Raw genomic sequence first — 22,385 nt, 5'->3', positions numbered from 1 at the left:
GTTAAACTGACTCAAATAGTGTTAATGTGCTTGATTAAAAAAATATTTATTATGACAATATTTCAGAGATTTATGTAGTATTAATATAGGTACAGCAGACAGGGAGACTTCCTAAAATATATTTTTCTTTAAATACAAAATGTAACCGTTGGTCTGTCAACAAGTAGTGGTACTCTGAGACGGTAAATTAATACTCCCTGGTAACATCACACTTTGACCATTGCAAACATCACAGAGTATGTAATATACTTGGTTATTTAAAAAAAAAAAAAAAAAAAAAACTTGTATAAATAAATTTTGCTTCTTTGGCAAGATTCAATTATCTGCAAGGGTGTTATTTTTTTTTTTTTTTTTTTTTTTTTTAAACTTCTGTTTCCTGCAGAAAATATGTAAGATTTTATTATATATTTTTTTCCTTGTAGCACTAATAGCCTACCTAGCCAGTTTCCATTTTAACATTGTCCAATTACAACGTACAGAAAATATATACTTTTAACTATGTAACTGGCCTCCCTAAACAAACCTAACAATGCTAATGGCAAAGGTTTCATTTGTGAAAATCTGTTACATGTTGCATTTTTAGGGGCCTCTAAATGGGGAAGTGTTTGTCCAACAAGAGGTTTTTTTTTCTCCTCACATTATTGGTTATCTGATAAGGACAGCGTAGGATAAGCGCACAGGAGGGCGGGGTGAGGGAGCGCTTTGGCTGAGCTCGCACTGTGATCTCATACCCAAGAGACTGTCAAACCCCTCCCAGCTCTTGTCATCTACAAGACAAGAAAATGCCTTCAACCCTTACACACCTGGCGGACATGATCATGCACATTAGTGTGTGTGTGTGTGTGTGTGTGTGTGTGTGTGTGTGTGTGTGTGTATGAAAGGGTTAAGGTTAGGGTCGATTTTTCTTGCTTAAGGGAATGGTGTAGGCGATCTAGGACATTTGCTGCAACCAAATAACCGCCGGGGCTTCGCCGCGACTCACCACACGGCCAGCCTCTTCACCGCTAAAGTAAGTGCCTAAACGCCTTTACCCTAACTCCCTCTACCATACGACCGTACCCTTAAACAAATTATCCTCAGCTCTTTCCCTAGAACCCCTTAAATGAACCCCTACCCAAAATAGTAATAAAACTTACCTTGGAAGCGGCGGACCGGCTGCAGCGGAGGGTCTGTCTGTGCCCGAATGTCGGTGGGGATTTGGTCGCGGCAAAACGGCCACGACCAAATGTCCCATTCCGTGGCGTGGGTCCTCATCTGTTAGATACAAAATTGAGTTAGGTGATGGAGTCGGTGATAAGTTTGTTAGGAAAGACAGTTGCTGCAACATTAGAGATTGGTTCATCTAGCTTTCGAAATAGCTGCAGCACCAGTTTCACAACCGATAACAGGCTGTTTTTGTATAAGTCAAAGTGCCCACTGCAATTACTAAGTGCTGTGCTTGGATACACTTTCATACACAGGGCGTCCGTTGGTATACTCGTGTGTATGTACAAATAATTGGAACAGTGCCAGCTGTGACCTGCTTTGCTAGTGAACCTGCAGGATTAATACTAGAACGTGGTTTTCTCTCTCTCTCTTTCTCTAATTTGGCATTTCTAATCAAGTTTGCAGAAAATCAATGTAAATATATGTAACCCCCCTGTTGGGCTTACTAGTTTGTGTATATAAAGGGTTAATGTCTGGTGGGTTGTTGCATAGCGGTGGTCTTTATATGTTTGTTGCCAATAGTGTAACAGAAGAAGTTAGCCCGCCCCCATTCTAGAAGAAGCTCAAATGGCACATGGGGTGTAGTGATGCACTGGGGAGCACAATTACTCCCCCTGTAGCTATGGTGATCTAGGAGGTCATCATGAGGTATAAATATGGGAATAGAGGAGGCCAGACCCCAGGAGTGCCCCAATACCAGCAGGAGGATTCCAGGAAGAGTAAGCCTCGTCCACAGTGATCGCGCGACGCAAACAAGAGATGGCTCCTCCGAGGGCGTCCATACTGCGCGCGTGCCCGTGATGAAGCGCAGCGGCGTGGCAGCATTTCCAAAAGACAAGATTTGCCTTTTGGCGGAACGGCCGCGTCACATAAGCGTTCAGGGAATGAGGGCAAACCCCCCTCAAGATGTCACTGCTACGCCACGCTTCCCAATCACTCGCAATGCCATGGATTGCCTCTGCAGTAGGTGCGCGTGATGCCATGCGCTCCGTCGCACGCGTGCCTGCACTGTGGATTTAGCCTAACTGGAGGGGTCTCAGACTGTGAGTATGTAGTCCTCACAAGTGTGCAACTTTTATGTTTTAGATGTGCGGTCACCTTTTGTTATTTTCCTAGTGAGGGAGCAGTGCCCCTTATTTTAGAAGGGCAACTACCAAGTGGAAGATCTATTTTTAGCCCTTTGCCTGTGGGAAGAAAGTGATGTGGTATCAATGCCTGGGGGCCCTCACACTGGGTGGAGCACCACATATGCCTGAAGCACACCAGACCCCCTATACTATACTATACTCCTCACCCTGGGAGTGTCCGGGAGCTATTCTGTGACGTCATCGGAACGCGCGAGTGTTGGGACTGAACACTGTCGCTGTATACCGGCCGCTCTGATCGCAGTGAGAGCGCTCCTGCCCACACGTGCGTTGTCACCTAAAGAGACTCTCGTAGCTGCAGCAAGCAAACAGCGTTCCCCAAACAACAGATGTCCCCATTGGTGTGCTGAACCTGGGACCTAGAGGATCGCAGCTGCTGACCGTGAGAAGCTTCGATTGTGAGACGCAGTGACTATCCTAATAGCAACAGGAGGCGATCCACTGAGACTGCACCATTGAGATCCTTATTCCTGATGACTACAGTGTGGTAACTTCGTGCCAAGTTGCACGTGAATGCATATATTCTTATAATCTGATGTACGCAATATACTCACCTTTTTACTAAAACACTGTTTTTTGACATACTTCACTATGTGCGTTTTGCGCTTTTTTGTCTTTTTTCTCATAGTTTGTGTGAGTGCCGAGCCACTCGTTGATTACAGCAGCATACGCTACACCAACGGTTTTGTATGGTATTTTTTTATCACTTCCACAGTAGAGGATTACCTTATTAGTAATATTATTGCTTTATTATACACTTGTATAAAAAAGGGTATTTTAACACGGTATATATTCTATTATAGATTTAACACAGTTAAGGTGTCTTTTGGGTTGCGCACTTTATTCTTTTACACTTTCCCCTATACTGGTGTTTGGGAATAACTGCTGGCATTGAACAATATGGAGGGCACGTTCCAAATGCTGTGGAGAGTATACAGATGTGACAAAAGGTTTGAGTTCCTCCATATGGAGCTGTTTGGTGACCAGGGAAGATTCATGTAAGTGTGACTGTATCAAAATAAACTTGTCCTGTTTGAATAAAGTTTCTGGCACCCTTTCTTACTACCCTGAAGAGCTTGCACCACCAGCCAGCATGGATGCCAACACCCTTAGAAGGTAAGAAGCCTGTGCTACCAAATCTGCATGTCCTATACTACCTCAGTGACAACTCCGTATGAGCCGGGCAAGGAGGGGTTACATATACATAGCATCTATTTATACATTTAAAACGTGTGTGTGTGTGTGTGTGTGTGTGTGTGTGTGTGTGTGTGTACAAGTTTCAACCTTAATGGGTATCATCAGTGGTTGTACTGCTGGCTTTGCAATTTTCAAGACTGTGTAGGGTTTACCATCACGGTTTAAGTTATGGTGGATGAAAAGGGCAACAAGAAACCTCCACCATATTGCATATAGCAAATAAAAAGATCACTTATGAGCACATTCACGTGTCTTAGGCCGCGCTTATAGTGCCGGGGACGCGAGGTCGCCCGAAATCAAACGCATTGCCTCGCCGCGTGCGCTTATAGTAAGGGCGACGGCGACAATTCGACGTCGCCATCGCGTAAACTGGTAGCCGGCAACATTTCATTTTTCAAGGGCTGTCGCCTCGTGACGGCCCTTGAACCAATCAAATGCCCGGAAACACGCGATACCGCCGCCCAGTGAAATATAACTTTCCTGATCACCCTAGCAGTGGGCACCTTTGGGTTAATCCCTCCTCACTCTAGGTAGGACAGGAAATTGACTTTTGCAGGTAGGCCATAAAGGCCCCTCTGTACAAGAACTCATGGAACAAGAACTAAATTTCTGACTCACCCCCCTCTCTCCTTTGCAGCTTCTGCCTGTCAGATTTTATTCCCAGCTGCATGGAGTTTGCACACACATACTGTGCCTGTGTAACTTGCAACAATGTTGCATTTCTTGCCTCCGGCCATGGAATCAGTGAGCTGCTACAGCAGTTTCTGAGATCCTCACCAGAATGGGCTAGTCTGCCCCCCCTCCTGTTTGTTCAGACATAGTCTGCCCCTAGACTATTCCTTTACCCACACTGCACCTCACTTCCTTTTCCACCCTGGAGACAGTGAGTAAAGAACCCCTTCTCTGTTCACCCCCCATGGTGAGGCCATCTCTTTTTACCGGTTTCTAACTAATAATCACCACTACATACCATCCACAAGTATCTGTATCCTGCTGCCTTTTCCCAATAAAGTGGAGGAAATATTACAGGGCTTGGAGTGATTTAAAAGGGAACTGTGTTAATGCTATCGGGAGCCATTCATACCAAACGTGACCCTGGCTTCAGAAAACCCTCCCTCTACCTGCACCTTAGTCTTGTTCCTGTCCTCACAGCTATGAGTAGGATTTTTTGTTTTCTGAGGGACTCGCCTAACTGCACTTTGTGCAGCGATCCAGGGATCTCAACCTCTCTGCCCTGAAGCTCCGTTCGACGCGCCCATGAGGGTGGCAAGACGGAGACCCCTAGGAGTCGGAGGAACCCCATAGGAACCCGGTACATGCGTGCGGGGGGGAGAACAGCTGCAGCTGCGAGCCGTGTACGGCTCAGACTGACGGCACTTGCGTTTGGAAACGCTGCGGTAGAAGGAACACTACACGCAACCGCACGGGAGCGCGCACGTCACGTTCCGGCCGGTGGGTGCGTACGCAGACACGCAAGCCGTGCACGAGCACTGTGTGACATCATAGGAGCGACGGAGACACTGTGTGTGTGTGTGTGTGTGTGTGTGTGTGTGTGTGTGTGTGTGTGTATAAAACTGCAGCATGGAACGCTCAGCAGGGAGAAGCCAAGTGCTGGATATGAATTTTAAGATGGAGACTCCTAAAGGTTCTGTTCCCAAGACTAGGTGAGTCCTTAGTTTTAGTACTACATGGTAAAGAGAGAGGATCTATATACATTAGGGTGTATATTTAGTTTTTATTTTGTTTTTATTAAAATAGCTCGGTGGTTACCCTTCCGGAAGCAGAATCTTCAAAGGGTACTGGGGAATCCCTGCAACATAAGAGGAAAGTTACTAAAAAGACTAAATGGTGCGATGCATGCGAGAAGCCAGCTCTGATGGGAAAGAAGCTGTGTGAAGATTGTCTTAAGGCTGCAGCGGGGGATTCTAACGAGCAGATGAGCACCTTCCTTGTACTAATGAAGGAGGCAGTTAAGCAGAGTGTGGGTGCTGCTGTTCAACAAGCCGTTAACCCTGCGCAAAAAAGGTCAAGATCCCAAACCAGTTTGGATAAGGGAAAAGGTTTTTCATCTGATGAATCTGACATAGAATGCTTTCAGGTGTCAGAAGGTGAATTGGATTCATCGGATCAAGATATTCAGGAGGATGAATCTGAATTTGATGTAGAAATGGTGGACCCGCTCATCAAAGCCATGAGACAGGCTTTAGAATTAGAAGATACTGAAGAATTGACCCACCGGAAAGATAAACTGTTTGGGTCAAGACAGAAAAAAAGTAGAGTTTTTTTCTATACATCAGGTGATCAAGGACCTTATTCAATCAGAACTGGCGCGGCCAGACGCCAAAGTATTGGCACCTAAAAGATTTGGGAAAATGTATTCGTTTCCACAGGATGAGCTCAAATTTTGGGATGTCAGCCCAAAGGTGGATACTGCTATATCCAGAATAGTAAGAAAGACCACGATCCCAATAGAAGAATCTGCAACCTTGAAGGACACTATGTATAGGAAAATGGATTACGTATTAAAAAAGGCATACGTCACAGCGGGAACAGCCTGTAAGACAGCCATAGCAACTACATCGGCAGCAAGGGCTATGCGTGTCTGGATTGCCAACATAGAGGAGGCACTAGACAAAGGTGTAAAAATAAGTTGTATCCTAAAGGCGCTGTCTGAAGTAAAATGGGTGACAGACTACATAGCAGAGGCTTCTTTGGATGCGGTCAGATTAGCAGCTAAATCTATGGCCTTAGCTGTATCAGCAAGAAGGGCATTATGGCTCAGACAATGGATGACGGACGCAGCGTCAAAGGATAGCTTATGCGGATTACCATTCGTCAGGGGTACAGCATAGAGTTCAAAGAAATGCCAAGAAGAAATATATGCCTAACAACAAGTGTACAGTCCAAGGCAAAAAGAAGGCAAATTATTTCAGTTTTAAAAAAGTTACTACAAGCAGAAGTAATAACGAAGGTACCTCAGGAAGACAGAGGAGGTGGAATTTATTCCAGAATATTTCTAGTACAAAAGCCTTCAGGAGATTACAGAGCAATTCTAGACCTAAGAAAGGAAAAATTCATTCTTGAAAATAAGAAAATTCAAGATGGTATCTTTGAACCTGATCATTCAGGAGGTACAACCAGGAGACTGGATGGTATCGATAGACTTAAGGGACGCTTATCTACACGTGCCCGTATCAAGGAGACACCAAAGATTCCTAAGGTTCGCAGTGAACCAACATCATTTTCAGTACACAGCATTGCCATTCGGTCTGGCGACCTCTCCAAGTACATTTACAAAAGTTCTAGCCCCATTAGTGGCAGAAATTAGAAAAAGAGGGGTAGAAATATACCCATACCTGGACGACATCTTGGTAAAGTCAAGAAGTCGGGAGAAACTCGAACAAGACCAGGAGATGGTCATAACTTTCTTGGAACAACACGGTTGGTTAATAAACAGAGACAAGAGTCACCTAGTACCCACTCAACTGTTAAAGTTTTTGGGGGTGGAATTCGACACGGCAAAAGGAGAGGTCAGATTGCCAGACACAAGGAGGCAAGACATAGCACTGCAAGCGAGGAAGCTCAGGAAAGCAACCAGAACTTCAGCAGAAGAATGCATGAAGATTCTAGGGAAATTCGCTTCAACACTAAGCGTCATAAAATGGGCAGCGCTCCATATGAGACCGTTACAAAACAATGTTTTACAGCAATGGAACGGGAACCACAAGAATACAAGACAAAGAATCTTGTTACACCCACGCACAAAAAAAAGAAAGCGTTAAAATGGTGGGAAGATACCCGAAATCTGGGGAAAGGACGGACACTATACTCAGTACAGTGGGAAAGTATCACAACAGATGCAAGCAACACTGGTTGGGGTGCCCAAATGGGAGAAGCACTGGTGCAAGGAACCTGGACAAACCAGGAACAACATCTTCCATCAAACCTGCTGGAACTAAAAGCAGTACAAAGGGCTCTGGAAGCATTTCAAGACCAAATAAAAGATGGCAAAATAAAGATACGGTCAGACAACCGATCGGTGGTAAAATATATAGCCAAACAAGGGGGAACCAGGAGCAGAAAGCTGATGAATCTCACAGCAGAAATCCTCTCTTGGGCAGAGGGCCACTTATCAGAGATCACAGCCGTACACATCCCAGGACTGGAAAATGTCACAGCAGACTTTCTAAGTCGCAACATTATACACCCAGGAGAATTGGCACTAGACCCACAGGTGTTCCAAGAGCTGGTAGAGCGATGGGGTCAGCCAGACATAGATCTCATGGCGACACACCAGAGCCGCAAGGTAAAGAACTACTGTGCAAGGCTGTTTCATCCAAGCGCAAAAAACACAGATGCTCTCAGCTTCAAATGGGATTTCAAGTTGGCATACCTGTTCCTCCCCCCCCCCCCCCCCCCAATTCCCCTAATTCCGAAAACAATCAGGAAAATCAGGGAAGAACAAGCGGAAGTGATATTGGTAGCACCATTCTGGCCAAGAAGGCCTTGGTTCACACACTTGGTAAATATGGCAGTGGATATACCATGGCACATACCAGATCACAAAGGACTTATGCGACAGGGGCCAATATGCCATCCGAACGCCAAACAATGGGCCTTGACGGCATGGCGATTGAGCGGGAAACATTGAGGTTGAAAGGTTGTTCAGACAAAACAATCCAGACCCTATTACACGCAAGAAAAGGATCCACATCAAAAGTGTACCATAGAATCTGGCTTTGTTTCCAGGATTGGTACTCAAAAGAAAGACACAATTTCCTCTCGCCAAGGATTGTGTCAATAGTGGAGTTCTTGCAAAAGGGATTTGAGAAAGGTCTCGGCCTCAGCTCTCTGAAAGTACATGTGTCTGCACTATCAGCCTTATTGGAGAGAAATCTGGCAATGGAAAGATTAATCATCCGGTTCTTGCAAGCAGTTAAAAGACTAAGACCTCAAATTAAAAACAGAGTACCGACATGGGACCTGTCCCTAGTATTGGATGTATTAACGGCACCTCCTTTCGAACCTATACAAGAGATAGGTTTGAGATGGTTATCATGGAAGATGGCGTTCTTGATTGCAATCACCTCAGCAAGGAGAGTGGGAGAACCACAGGCACTATCAGCTAAGGAACCATTCCTAGTCATGCATCAAGACAAGACAGTTCTCAGACCAGTGCATCAATTCTTGCCAAAGGTCATATCACAGTTCCATATGGATTAGGAAATCGTGATTCCGTCATTCTGTCCAGATGCAAAGAACAAGAAAGAGGAGAGATTACACAAACTAGATGTTGTGAGATGCCTAAAGGTATACATAGAAAGGATGCGAGATGTGAGAAAATCGGACAGATTATTCATCATACCAGAAGGACCGAAGAAAGGTCAAGCAGCATCTAAGACAATTTCCCAATGGATAGTGCCTTGTATTAAAAAAGCTTATGAGAGCAAAGGACAAGATAAACCTTTGAACATTAAAGCTCATTCTACCAGGGCCATGTCTACGTCATGGGCATTTAAAGCCCAGGCTACACCAGGACAGATATGCAAAGCAGCGGTCTGGTCCTCGTTCAATACATTCTTGAAATACTACAGACTGGACGTACAATCATCAGCTGATGGAAGCTTTGGGCGTGTAGTTCTACAATCTATAGTGAAATAAAGTGTAAAAGTGAATTAATAAAGGTCAACTGATAACGGCATTGACTGGTGGTTTATTTCTTATGTATCCCTCCCTAATTTGTCACTGCTGGGGTATGTCCCAATGGTGCCCACTGCCAGGGTGATCAGGAAAGAAGAAAATTTAAAACAACTTACCATCATTTTATTTTCCTGGAACCATGGCAGTGGGCACATAGTTACCCTCCCTATGTATGTCTAATGCCTCCCTATGTATGTCTAATGCCTATGTGCCCACTGCCATGGTTCCAGGAAAAGAAAATGACGGTAAGTTGTTTTAAATTTTCTTCTTTCGCCTGCGGCGACGGGTGACGTCACCCGTCGTCTTGTTGTCGCATCGACGGTACTATAAGCGTGGTCTTGGGTAGGTCTGCAACCCTGCCTTTCACCTTTATCCCCAGCATACAGTGCTTCCACTGCAGCAAGGGATTCTGGGAAATGACATGCAAATGAGCACACAATGTGTCACCTTCTGTCTGAAAAACCATTGTTACATGGAGCCCATATAAGCTAATGCTCGCTGTTAACACAGCTTTAAAGCACAGCATGGGAATCAGATGCAACGCCAGAGAAACCATTCACAGACATGTTTCAACCTTAATGGGTATCATCAGTGTGAAGTTTGTTGTACTGCTGGCTTTGTAATTTAAGACTGTAGGGTTTACCATCACATTTTAAGTTCTGGTGGGTGAAAAAGTTATAACTTAAAACGTGATGGTAAACCCTACAGTCTTGAAAATTCCCTAGCATTGGTTAATTTTGGACTTAAATGCGCTTTTTAAACAATGAAATGGTATTAAAAGCAGAAATAGAAAATGTAAAGTGACAACATCCTTATGTCAATTGGTCGTAAACCCTGGCAGTATTAAAAAAAAAAAAAAAAAAAAAAAAACAATTTGGGCTTTTGCGGCCTATATTGGTTAAAATGATTTCTGGGGGAGAAAAACAACGTTATTAGTGACTTTGTTATAAAGATTGTTACTTTTTGCTTTGCATGTGCTCCGTCGTGCACGCCTACTATATCCGAGACCTTATGTGAGTAAGAGCTTTGACGTCACTAGGCGGGGATTCTCCCCCGCTTTCCACAGTGTTGTGTTTTGCTCTGTTAAGCTGCTACTTGTGTCTGCATCTACAACACCGCTCTGAATGTACCCTGTTACAGCCTGTCCTGCTTTTATTTGACTTTATTATTTTTTTCCTTTTATTTGAACAGAAACCAAGGGTATCAGGTGTCGGAAATGTTGCCAAACCGAGCACAGTGGTGACCTCTGTTTACCTCAGGGGTTTTCAAACTTTAAAAAAAGAAACTCCAACTGTTAGAATGATTTTGGTTCTGTGGAATCCCTTAAAATGTATTGCGCCTTTTGTGAAACAACCACTCACTTGCTTTTATGAACATATACAGTACATTCTACTACTGTTACAGTCGGGCATAAGAATATCGCCTTATCCACTGATGTCACTGCTACCCACAAAAATGCTACAGTATGGTGGGGTGTATATATTTTAGGTAAACAACATTTTCAAAGACTAGCACAGACGCATGTAATGGCAAAAGTTCTTCACAGATCATGATCGAGCTTTACAGTGACTGTGTGTGTGTGTGTGTGTGTGTGTGTGTGTGTGTGTGTGTGTGTGTGTGTGTGTATACGTATAAACACACACAACACAAGGTACCACAAATTTCAGCCCATTACTGAATGGATAATGCCCGTAATTTTTATCAAAGAGCAGGGATTTCAATAATACCCGGAATTGCTAACAGTTTAGCCTATAATACTCCTTACATAAAGACTATAATCATTCAAACAGATATGATACTTTGCTCATTTTAGCCTTTTCTTATTTGTCACATACAGCACACCATTGAGTACATGACCTGGATACGGGACAAGGGTTAATACACAGCTCGCAAGCTGTCCCACTTTTCACCTTCGCAAAGGTCCCTCAAATGAACAATAACTCCCCTCAATCCATCCCCATATACTGTACAGTATATCACCTGTCATGAACAGCACACAAGTGAGCACGACTTAGATGTGCAACCCAGATTAATACACGTGGCTACTCTAGCCAACTCGCCTTTCCATCCCGCAATGTACTTTCAATGAGTAAATATTAACCCCTTACTCAATAGCAATCATAGCTATACCGCTTCCTCCCCTCGAGAAATTATGCAAATAAAAGATGTAAAAATAATATATCTGCCAGGGTCTCATGTGCCTGTTTTATAATAGAAAAAACTATGCACTTAACACACAATCTGTTGTAGCAAAATGTGTACGAAAATTTAAATACTCTCTCGAATGTGCAAATGTTAAGTCAGAGCACAAAGCATCACTCATTGTTTTAATATAGAAAAATACAGTGCTTATTTTACAGAAAAAGGATTACAATAACATACAATTACAGTAAATGTAGGCCAGTTTCTTAAAATAACAGGATAAAACAAACAAATCCCTATAACATTACATTACTATATATCAGAATTTTCTCCCTGAGAGGTCACTGGCTTAGACATAAATCATGTTTTTGGTCCAAAAACACACCTGTTGACATGTGATTTTTATAATAATTTGCTCAGTACGATTTCTCCCCCAGCCCACCCCCATTGAAACAACATACACCCACCACTGCTGTAAATCAGCTGTGAGATTGACAGTTTTATGACAGAGTAAAAAAAACTTCTACAATAGACGTTTAAACTTTCCCTCAGTATATAAAAGCACTGATAACATCCCTTCTGTATTACCTAGATACATGTGAGTCACATCAATAGATTCAGGCGGTTATTACGGACGCAACGAGGCTTAGTATGACCGTCGTAATCCTATATGGATATCTGTCCCTTATCACAGCGGTGCGCAAACTGGGGGGGGCGCGAGACTTTATTGGGGGGTGGGGGTGCGGGTGTTACAGAGGCCCTGCGCTAAGAACGTGAGGCCTTTGTAAATGTACTCACCAGCTTCTTGTCCACGCGTCTCCATGGCGACTCATGATGCCCGTTACCATGGAGATGTGACGTCAAATGATGCAGTGGGTGTCATGACGTCATATGACCCCACAGCGTCATTTGACGCTTCGTTGAAGGTAAGGGGGGGTGCGATCGAGCACAAGAGCAGGCAGGGGGGGGGGGGCGCAGCGCAAGACGTTTGTGCACCCCTGCCTTATCACCTACTATACCTCCCATATCTGGCCTTATTGTGTTTGTCTCCCTGTCACAAATGCAAGTATCAAAATGTTTTATGCTTCAGCATTGCTGTCAAGTCCATGATTCCATATTTCATATCTTTTAGATAGTATGGGATAGTCACGCCCCCCTGGCACTCCGTTAAACTCTTCCAGGAATGCTTTGAAAACCTTGCCGTTAGTGTCCTGTTTTCTTAGTGTCGGGAGAACCATAATTTACTCCCATATCTAGATTCTATCAGTCCTCCATGGGTCTCCTCTACATCTGTACTTATTCGGGTCTCTTATTTAAGTGACCGTAAAATTGCGGAGACCTACGAGTTTCAATAGCTACATCTACCATGGTTTTATCTATGACCAAAGTGCAATAAATCCACACTTCTCCAGGATTTGGCAACTAGAACTTTTAAATATTGTTTTAATGGTGTAATTGAAATGTTTTTAATCCGTATCCTTGCACACTCAAAATAAAAAAGGAAGGTTGAAAGCATTCATTGCATGGGTGCTTAAGCCATTGTATACAGTTCAATACACACAACATGGCAATAATGGGTAAAGAGCAGAGCACACCCAAAAGGCACCAAAATAATTAAAAATAACGTGCATATTTAGCAAAAATCGAAGTTTTGGTTTCACACGGAGACCTTCATCAGGACTTAAACAAGCAAACTTCTTAAAGAAATTAAATAGTCTCTAAATTAAACCCATTACAGGTGTGCTGCTACTTTAGTCCTTCATTGGGCTGCAACTTTGACACAAGCTATTGTCAGAGAATTGTTAGACACGGTATTCAATGCGTGAGTGTTTTTATTATATTTTTTTATTGCAAATCGAGTACAAGTTTCTAAGAACGTTTTTGGGCATTATGGTTTAAGTGTATTTTTTTTTCTTCCAGCTGCATTAGGGTTCCTTACAGTATCCAGCGTTATCACCATGTCGGCTCCATTTTTTCTGGGGAAAGTAATCGATGTCATTTACGCTAATCCCACGGGGGACCTGACCTCCAGCCTGACAAACCTATGTGCCTTGTTGAGTGGGGTATTCTTGTGTGGAGCTGCTGCCAATGCTACTCGTGTCTACCTCATGCAGACCTCAGGTATGGAATACCATGGCAAGTGCAGGGGGTTCTTTCCAAAAATGATTGACATAAATAGTGGAATCAAATTTTGGGGGAAAGTGCCATTTATGAGTGAAAAGAGCCTGTGGGGACCAGAGTATTGTAAAGCTTTACACAGGCAGCCAATTTTGGTGTTTGTATGTTTTATGAACCTTTATGACTACAGTTTATTATCTTTCAGGCCGTCCACGCAGATAATATAAAACTGTAACATCATATCGCAGAAGACTGTACACCTTAATGCGAACAGTAGAAATCTAAATGACTACATTTTTAAGTGGACAAGCTTAATGTTATTATATGTAGATTCTGTTCATATGTGCTTCTTTTGGGAGCCATTGTGTAGCTTTTAAGGCTATATTCTGGAATATACAAGCTTGTTTATGTATGCCCCCTGGATGTTTTTACTGCACATAGTTTTAGGTAAATAATTTTTGTCTTTGCCAGACATGCTTAAAGCAACAATCCTGGCTGATGTAGATGGTTTTAATCTAGCGTAAACTGGGGAGTCCTTTGGTGCTTCTCTATGGTCCCCCTATGTTTTGGGGATCCCCTGGTTTCCAATATGTTTTTTTTTTTTCTCTCACCGGTACAAGACACCTATAAACGTGTCAGCGGGCTCACTACTGAGGCCAATGGAAAGCCACAACCTTATCAGATTTTCCATTGGCCTCAGTGGTGAGCCCTGACGCCGCTACTATTTTGCACCCTTTGAGGCAAAATTTCTGCCCAGGGTCGGTACTGCGGGGACCACAAAGCAGCATCAAAGAATACCTTGGTTCAGCCAAGATTGAAAAAAATTGATGCTTTAATCAGGAATGTAAATTTTACTGGTCGCCCTGCACCTAAAATTTGGTTTCTGGTGCCTGTGTTTTGTTGTGCTGAGTGACTTGTCAGTCACCGCCTTAGCCGGTCACAGCGGGTGGCAGAGATGTGTGTCTGCTGGGGGAGGTGAGAAGCTGAGAGCCCCAGCACACTTTACACCCCTGTTCTCCATAAGGTCCGGGGGAGAAGTGTTTGTACGCCTTGTGTGGGTCTGTGTGGGTCTGTGTGAGTGTCCGTGTGTCAGTCACAGATCCAGACTGAAACGCACAGAGCTGCCTGGGGAGGGGGGGGGAGGGGTGGTTGTGTGTGTGAAGGTGGAGAGGCAAGGAGGAGAGACTGGAATTTCTGGGGCCGTGCCACACCCCCTTCTCCCCCTCACTCCAACAAAACTTTGGCTTATATCAATTCTAGCTTGCTCCTACATTTCTAACCTTTGTCCATTTCTGGCTTTTAATATACTTCGTAGGATTTGGTACCTTTTTTAGTGGACCAACATATCAATCATACTAGGTTTTCATGTGCATAAGCTTTCCAGACCGCAGAGACTACATCTAATGAAGAGACCTTGCCCAGCTTTGAAAGCTTATGCACAAGACAACCATGTACAATTTGATATGTTGGTCCGTTAAAAGGTATCCTATCCTATGAAGTATCTTACTCTTTATGGGACCAATACAAATACTAGCATCCTTTAATCCAGACATGACAAAATGTATATACATAAATACATATTTAAATGAAATTAACAAGCTAATAAACTATTCTTTGTCGCGTAAAGTCTGGGCATTTAGCCTATGATGCTAATCCTCATCAAAACAGGGTATTATTACTACCATAAATCTAGATAAAACACCCCAGCTATGCTTTAGTCTTTTGTCTTTCTGGAGAAAAAGAAAGGAAGCAATAACATACAATTCCTAATGTCAAATTTCTCTCTCAAAAGGATAATAATCCTATAAAGTGTATCACTGAAATAGCCTGTGTGTGTGTCTTCAAATAATACATACAGGTGATCAGTGGTGTAACTTCACCTGAAGGGGCCCGGGCGTTGTCATGAGGCTGCTGCGACATGTCGGCGCATTGCCATGTGACATCGTATGGCCATGACGATGTAGCGTCACATGACGCTGCGACATCATGTAGGAGGGCAGTTCTATCACAGAGGCCCTGCTCTCACCGGCAATTCGTTTCATTGCTGTGGGGAAGCGTGCGGGGCCTATGTAACCACTTGGGGGGGGGGAGTAGCAATCAAGAGTTCGGAGGGAGGGTCCCAACTCCCATCGGGCCTCCCTAAGCTGCTGCCCCCATGATGTGCCCGGGCATCCTGGGCGGTAGTTACGCCACTGCAGGTGATGCGTGAGGAAGTCCCAGTTGTGACAGAGTAGATTTGGCCGCTTTGAATAAAGGTTAAGCCCACCATTACCTCTACCTGTCAGTAATACATCTGTATTGTGTGTGTGTGTGTGTGTGTGTTGTGGAGCCCGGTTTTAAGCAGATTAAGCAGACTCTTCAGTGACATGGTTTAAGGGGCCTCAAATCTGATGCCTAAGTATTTTTTAATTATTTACTAAAGTTAGACTTGGAAGGGGTTGGATTTCCTTTGGCTGCTCCCTTTTGTGTGATGTCACTGTGTGATCAGGAAGTACTTGTACAGCCAGAGTCCCCCCTCACAGCACTCCCTTTATTATCTTGTATTAGTTCCCTGAGGATAAGGAAAACACCTGATAAACACTTTGAAGAAATTCAACTAGCTATGTGGGATTGCAGCTATCACACTATTTTAATTTGTAAATATTAAAATAATAAAAATGTATTAAATCTCTCCTTATTAAAGAGAGAAGTGTTTGAAATGTGTCTGGGAGATTAAAATGGAGCTTTCCTTGGAGCCCAGTGTCGTCTGAAAGTTGCCAAGGTTTTTAACGCAAAATAAATAATTTTTTAAAGAGCAGGACATGCTCAGGAGGCAAGATAGTAAAGTTATTATTAAAGTTTAACTTGTATAGGCTTCTGGGAATGGGGTGAGAGGGAGTTTCTGCTTCAACATACACTGCATAGTATTGGTCAAAAGCTTAAAGTAAGATTATGGAAGCTTCTTCCACTAAAGTTAAACTCTTTCTTCCGTCATGCAGGACAACGCATTGTACAACGACTGCGGTCTTCCCTGTTCTCCTCCGTTCTGAGACAGGAAGTCGGGTTCTTTGACAAGACTCGGACTGGAGAACTGATCAACCGCTTGTCTTCAGACACCTCCCTACTGGGCCGATCCGTCACTGAGAACCTGTCTGATGGGCTTAGAGCGGTGGCTCAGGCCTCAGTGGGCGTGGGGATGATGGTAGTGTTTAACATTTTGATGATCATTTTAGTTGATTTCAAAAAATTACATTTTATTTCGCACTATCGTGCAACTTATTTATTTTTAAGCCTTTTTAGGGTAGTTAACAGGAAATTTAAGTAGTGGCACTCCGGAGGTCTGCAAAATACAAAAGGATGATTAATAAACGGGGGGTCAAGGTTTTGGTTCACAGAAGAACTCTTTACACACTCAAGGGGTGCCAAATAATAGAAAAAAAGCGCCAAACCTCCATAGTGCCACTGCTACATATAAAAAAAAGCAGCATAGCCACACACTAACCCAGTGTTTTAAAGTGCATCATACAGATATATATCAGATAATGAAAAGTATCCATAACATTAAACATGCAAGCGAACTACAAATAAGACATGAATAACAGAACCGTAGATACTGCTAGACACATGATACATAAAGCTTTGCCCCCTGCAGAAGCACTTACCAATATGCCCTCCTACTGTCTCTGTACGTTGCTTGTAAGCTCCTCGGTGCAGGGACTCCTCTTCCTAAATGTTATGTTTATGTCTGAAGCATTTATTCCTATTATATCTGCCATCAGTGTCCATGGGTAATGAATTCCACATTTTAACTGTATAGAACCCTTTCCTTTGTTGCTGGTGAATAATGATCTTCTTTTATATCGGTATTATGCACTTTACGACACTGGGTTACTTTGTGGCTATGCTGCTTTTCTGTTTTTTTTTTTTTTTTTGCTGCAGCAGCAGCATTTGCGCTATGGAGGTTTGGTGCCTTATTTCTGTTATTTGGCGCCCTTTGTGGGTATGTATATGTATTTGTTGACCAAGGTTCTTCTGTGAACCAAAACTTTGATCCCTGTTTATTAAACATCTTTTTGTATTTGGAAGACCACCGGAGTGCCACTATTTACTTCTAGTTACCGGCAAAGTAACCAAGGGCTGTCTTATGCTCTGGGAAAGAGGCGTAATACATTGTATAGTAGCATTGCTTGTAAATGGGATTAATGTAATGAAGTAGAGTATATCTGGGGCCACAAATATAATCAATTTGCTCACCTACCCCGGACCTGTGAGGGGAAGAGATTACTTGTCTCTGAATGGAACCCGTGGTCATAGGCGGTTCGTAGGATCCTTATCCTGTTTGTTTGTCGAGTGGCCGTCACGAGTACACTGCCATCTCACGGCGTTGCAATTTCGATATAGCAGTGTGATAACTGCTCGATCCCAGCAGCGTGTCTCCAAACCATAGAGGACTAAACGAGTGCTCCAAACTTTCCAGACTCACAGCTAGCAACCGATGACACAGGAACTCAATCAGTATAAAAAATATACAAAAAGCTTTATTCAGGACATATTAAATTATAAAAAATAAATAAATCCACTTGCGCATTTTACTCCAAGCGGCAGCGTTTTTTGTCATTTATACTGGACTGTTGTTGTTGTTGTGCACCTGTGGGGTTTTCCTGCAAGTACCATGAGTGCACCTTCTCCGGACAGGGTACTTAACAAGAACCTCATGTGTATATGTACGTACATACACACTCGACACCCGCTACACTGTATGTATGTGTCAAACGGAGTGTTGCTGAGTTAGTGACCTCATGTAGACAAGCTCCAATGCTACTGACAAATTATTTAGTTAACTACCTGTTTTTCTTCTCATAAATAAGGGTAATTTAGTTCAATTCTTTGGCCAAAGCATTATAAGCGTGTAACCATGCCAAGGTAAACCCTCTTTCTGCAGGTTCTACAGTACTTATAAACATTCTCTTCACCTCTCTAATGGAGGAAGACATGTCTCCATATACTGGTCATTCACAAGTATATAACAGGACCTGCTATTAAAAGTGGGATGCGTGAGCTTAAAACTGAGGGGTCACAAACCTCCCAGGGATTATTACCAATTGACATGTTTAAAAACACACAATCAACATGCTTTAAAAAAATATGAAAGTGATGGGTAAAGTGAGGTGTGTGTGTGTGTGTGTATATATTATAACCTGTATATATTTGTATATATGTTTTGCTTACTTTAAGCGCACACAGATTTTTAATTTAGTTTTAGCGTAGCATTAAGGTGGATATGTCCCTTTTTTATTTTTAGGAATGTCCCAAAGTGGTGCTGTTCCTTATACTCTGTTTTATTTTTGTCTTGGTAGTTTTTTGTCTCTCCACAACTTGCTACGTTTGTTTTGAGTGTTGTGCCTCCACTTGCTATCGTAGCGGTGATATATGGACGGTACCTTCGAAAACTCACCAGGCTAACGCAAGATTCCCTTGCAGAAGCGACCCAGGTAAGTTGTTTTGACACGAAATGTGGAAGGTTCTTCATTTGCGCTTACAATAAAGTGGCCATGCTTTTCTGCTTTTATAATAGCCAATTCCATAATATATTCCCTAGGAGAAAGATAGCGTCACTTAGACAAAGTAGCATATTGAAGTCTGGGAGTGGCTGTACCTTCTGAGTCTCTGCACTTAGAGGTCCTGTACTCACAGCATTTACACTTGCTGCCGGAGGAGAGCTTGGGGCCTCTGTAAGTGCCTCTTACGTTCTCTCAGGAGCCGGCATCTCATCCTGCAATCATGTGAAGTCATGTTGCCATGACACCGTGATGACACGTCAACATGACATACTGTAGCAGGAGTAGATGCCGCTCTGAAGGAAAGAGGCTCCGCCAAAATCCCGCTGCACCGAACCACGCAAAACTCCCAGCTGGCTCTGCATATGGGTATGCATATTCTGCATAGGTGTAACTTCCTATAGAAGTGTTAAAATCAGAGAGATTTGGGGAATTCGGTTAAAATAAAATAATTTAAATGGTATATGTGTGTTTTTTTTTTTCTTTAACATCAGCGAGAGTCTATTGGTGTCTATGGGAGCATTGATATTAAAAAGCACTGTGACTCCGAGAAAATCAGGGAGAGTTTGACAGATCTGAATCTGTACTGCAGCAGCCACTTCATTATCCAGCAGTAACAATGTGTTTGCAACTATCTGCAATTTCAGTGGACCAAATACAAGACACCGACTAATATGTCCAGCTTACCACTAGTTTCCTGAAATATTGGTTTGCTGGGATACAGAATTGATGGCAGCCATTTATAAGAATGTTTTTGTATCCCTGTTTTTCCATAATGGAAATGTATTGAAAGATTTTACAATGAAGTGGGTGTTCAAAAAAAAAAAAAAAAAAAAAAAAACACCAGGGAAAGATGAGACAGATTGATACTGTAAAATGTACAGTTTCACTTATTTTTATAGACACCAAGTTCAATAATTGCCCAAGTTTTGTACACTGGAGCAAACCTTTAGTATTAAGCATGTGTTGACATTACTTTAGCCCAATTCCCTTTAGCCCAAAGTACCCAGAATCCAGGCGGTAGCTATAGTCTGCGCTCTTGGGGGGCCTGCTCTTTCTCTTCGCCCCCTCCCCCCCTGGTAGAGACAGGCAGGGGGAGATGGCATGTGGCAGCGGGCCCTGGCGTTAAACAAAAGCTGGTAGAGGAATCGGCAAGGCAGAGCAGGACGGCTGGAGGAGCAGCCCTCTAAGAGTCTGACCCGGAAGTCTTTCTTACTAATGGTGTCTGCTGCTACAACGTAACCTAACGAGAGAGAGGGGGGGGGGGGGGGGAGAGAGGATGAGGAGGGAGAAAAAAATGATTCCGTATTAATATTAATGGGGCCCTGACTTTTTTTTGCCCGGGGGCCTGCCCGTGTCTAGCTATGCCACTGCCAGAATCCCTAGCTGCACTGGAAACGTATGCTAAGAGATCATGGGAAAAGGCAGGTTTGCAGACCTGTCTGAGACGTGACTGTGGTATGTGTATGTGCTGTATTTCTGAATATAATTTCTTATTTGCCATTGTTGGAGAAATGGAAAGATAGCAGATATGTCTGTGGAATACTACAGTACTGAATAGCTGTGCAGTGCACAGCTCTGCATTGTTTCATGGTCCTCCAGCACTGAAAGATTAAGTCTAAATGCAGTTCAGGTTTGTAAATGAAAACGGAGTGGTATTTATTACCACTAATTATCGCACTTTATTCATTGTTTCCAAGACACGCACATTGCAGAAGTTTTTTTTTTTTCCCCCTGTGTTCTTTTAGTTGGCTGAAGAGCGCATTGGTAACATAAGAACAGTCCGAGCCTTCGGCAAGGAGATGCTCGAAATGGAGAAATATACCAGCAAAGTAGACTATGTGTTGTATTTAGCCAAAAAGGAAGCTCTTGCTCGCGCCGGTTTCTTTGGTATTGTGAGTATTATTTTTTTGTTTGTTTTCAATTTTATTTTCTTAAAGTTGCAGAACCCGTTAGCATTGCAAAACAAAACCACAACATTTTGAAAACGGCAATGTACTGTAATTGTTTTCCTCAAGCAAACGTAATACTGGTTAAATGAAACATTTGGCTGTTTTTTTCTTTTTTTTTTCTTTCTTGACTGAAAAGAATCGTCTTTTTCGTGCTCGCCACTCAAGTGTCTACTCAACCTCCAGCCCTGGGGTGCTCAACTCCAGTCCTCAAGCCCCCCCACAGGTCAGGTATTCAGGAAATCCCAGCTTCAGCACAGGTGGCTCAATCAGACATGAAGCTGGGATATCTTGAAAACCTGACCTATTGGGGGGGCTTGAGGACTGGGGTTGAGCACCCCTGCTCTAGCCCACCCAGTCAGTCAAAATAAGGAAGGAGGGAAAACTAAGGCCTTGGACAGGGTGGCGCTGAGCGGGCTCATTGAGGCAATGTGTGTGGCCAGCGTGAGCAAGCGCCTGCTCGGCACTTAGCTGCTTGCAGAGCAAGCAAATTTGAATTTGTCGTCCGCAAGCGCGTCACGATGAGGGCGAACCAGCTCCGTGATGTCATGGCCGCGCCCCCCGACTCGCCCGCACGCGCAGCTAGTCGGCTACAAATGTCCCGGCCGAGCAGGGAGTGTGACGTCGCCGCGCATGTGCACTAACGCGCTCGCGCCCTGCCTGGCCGCAGCCTAAGGCATTGCCTGTGAAGACGGCACTACATCACATAGTGATAATGGAGTATCCAGAAGAAGGCAAACCCACATCAAAGGGGTCAATCCCCTAAATTCAACTCTTATGGTCCTTGGAGGGGACTGCATCTTTGACCCTTTTGCTGCTAGAGGGGCCTGTAAAAACGTTGAAAGAGGAAATTATGACACAATACAGATCAATGTGTCTTTTTAAGGCAGCAATCCCACCTACCTATTTTCTCTGGAGCTGAACCTCGCTATGTTTAGTTTTGCGCTACTTTTTGCAGTTTTAGTTGCCAGTGTTTCCCTCCCCTTTACGGAAATCAAAATAGGCATCACATTTTCCAGGTGCTTTGGGCGAATAGGAAGCTGCAACTTCATCGGGACGTTGATGTTGCGACTTCCTATAGGATGGCCAATTATACATCCAGGAAGTAACACCGGCAACTAAACCTGTAAGTATCTCTGGTGCAGCCGGTGCTAAAGGTGGTGTGGTTTACCTGCATAGAAGCCCCATGGTTTGAATTATGGCAAACAATATTGAAATTCAGTGAGATCGCTACTTTAAGCAGTATTTCATGCAGCATGCATTTAGAGAGAAATTCTTTTTAATGACGCAGCCTTTGTGATTTTTGTTGTTTTCTTTCCTTCAAAGATTCTTCAGTACAAGAGAGGGTTATTCCTTTTCATTTTTATTTCCTTTTTCGCTTCCGTGGATTA

General features: G+C 43.4%; 1 protein-coding gene across 2 annotated transcripts in view; it reads left to right on the top strand.

Annotated features, from left to right (window-relative positions):
* The window catches only part of ABCB10 (ATP binding cassette subfamily B member 10), a 56,639-nt gene that overhangs the window by 8,944 nt on the left and 25,310 nt on the right, over positions 1–22,385 (top strand). For both annotated transcript variants that reach the window (XM_075596868.1, XM_075596869.1), the window contains exons 2-5: positions 13,311–13,511; positions 16,487–16,689; positions 18,845–18,979; positions 20,794–20,940. In XM_075596868.1, the coding sequence (XP_075452983.1) occupies positions 13,311–13,511; positions 16,487–16,689; positions 18,845–18,979; positions 20,794–20,940 (686 nt within the window). The remainder of the gene's footprint in view (positions 1–13,310; positions 13,512–16,486; positions 16,690–18,844; positions 18,980–20,793; positions 20,941–22,385) is intronic.

The sequence above is a fragment of the Ascaphus truei genome, chromosome 4 (genome assembly GCF_040206685.1).
Source record: "Ascaphus truei isolate aAscTru1 chromosome 4, aAscTru1.hap1, whole genome shotgun sequence".
Taxonomy (NCBI): domain Eukaryota; kingdom Metazoa; phylum Chordata; class Amphibia; order Anura; family Ascaphidae; genus Ascaphus; species Ascaphus truei.
The sequence above is the reverse complement of the archived record's forward strand: the minus strand, read 5'-3'. Positions and strand labels throughout refer to the sequence as shown.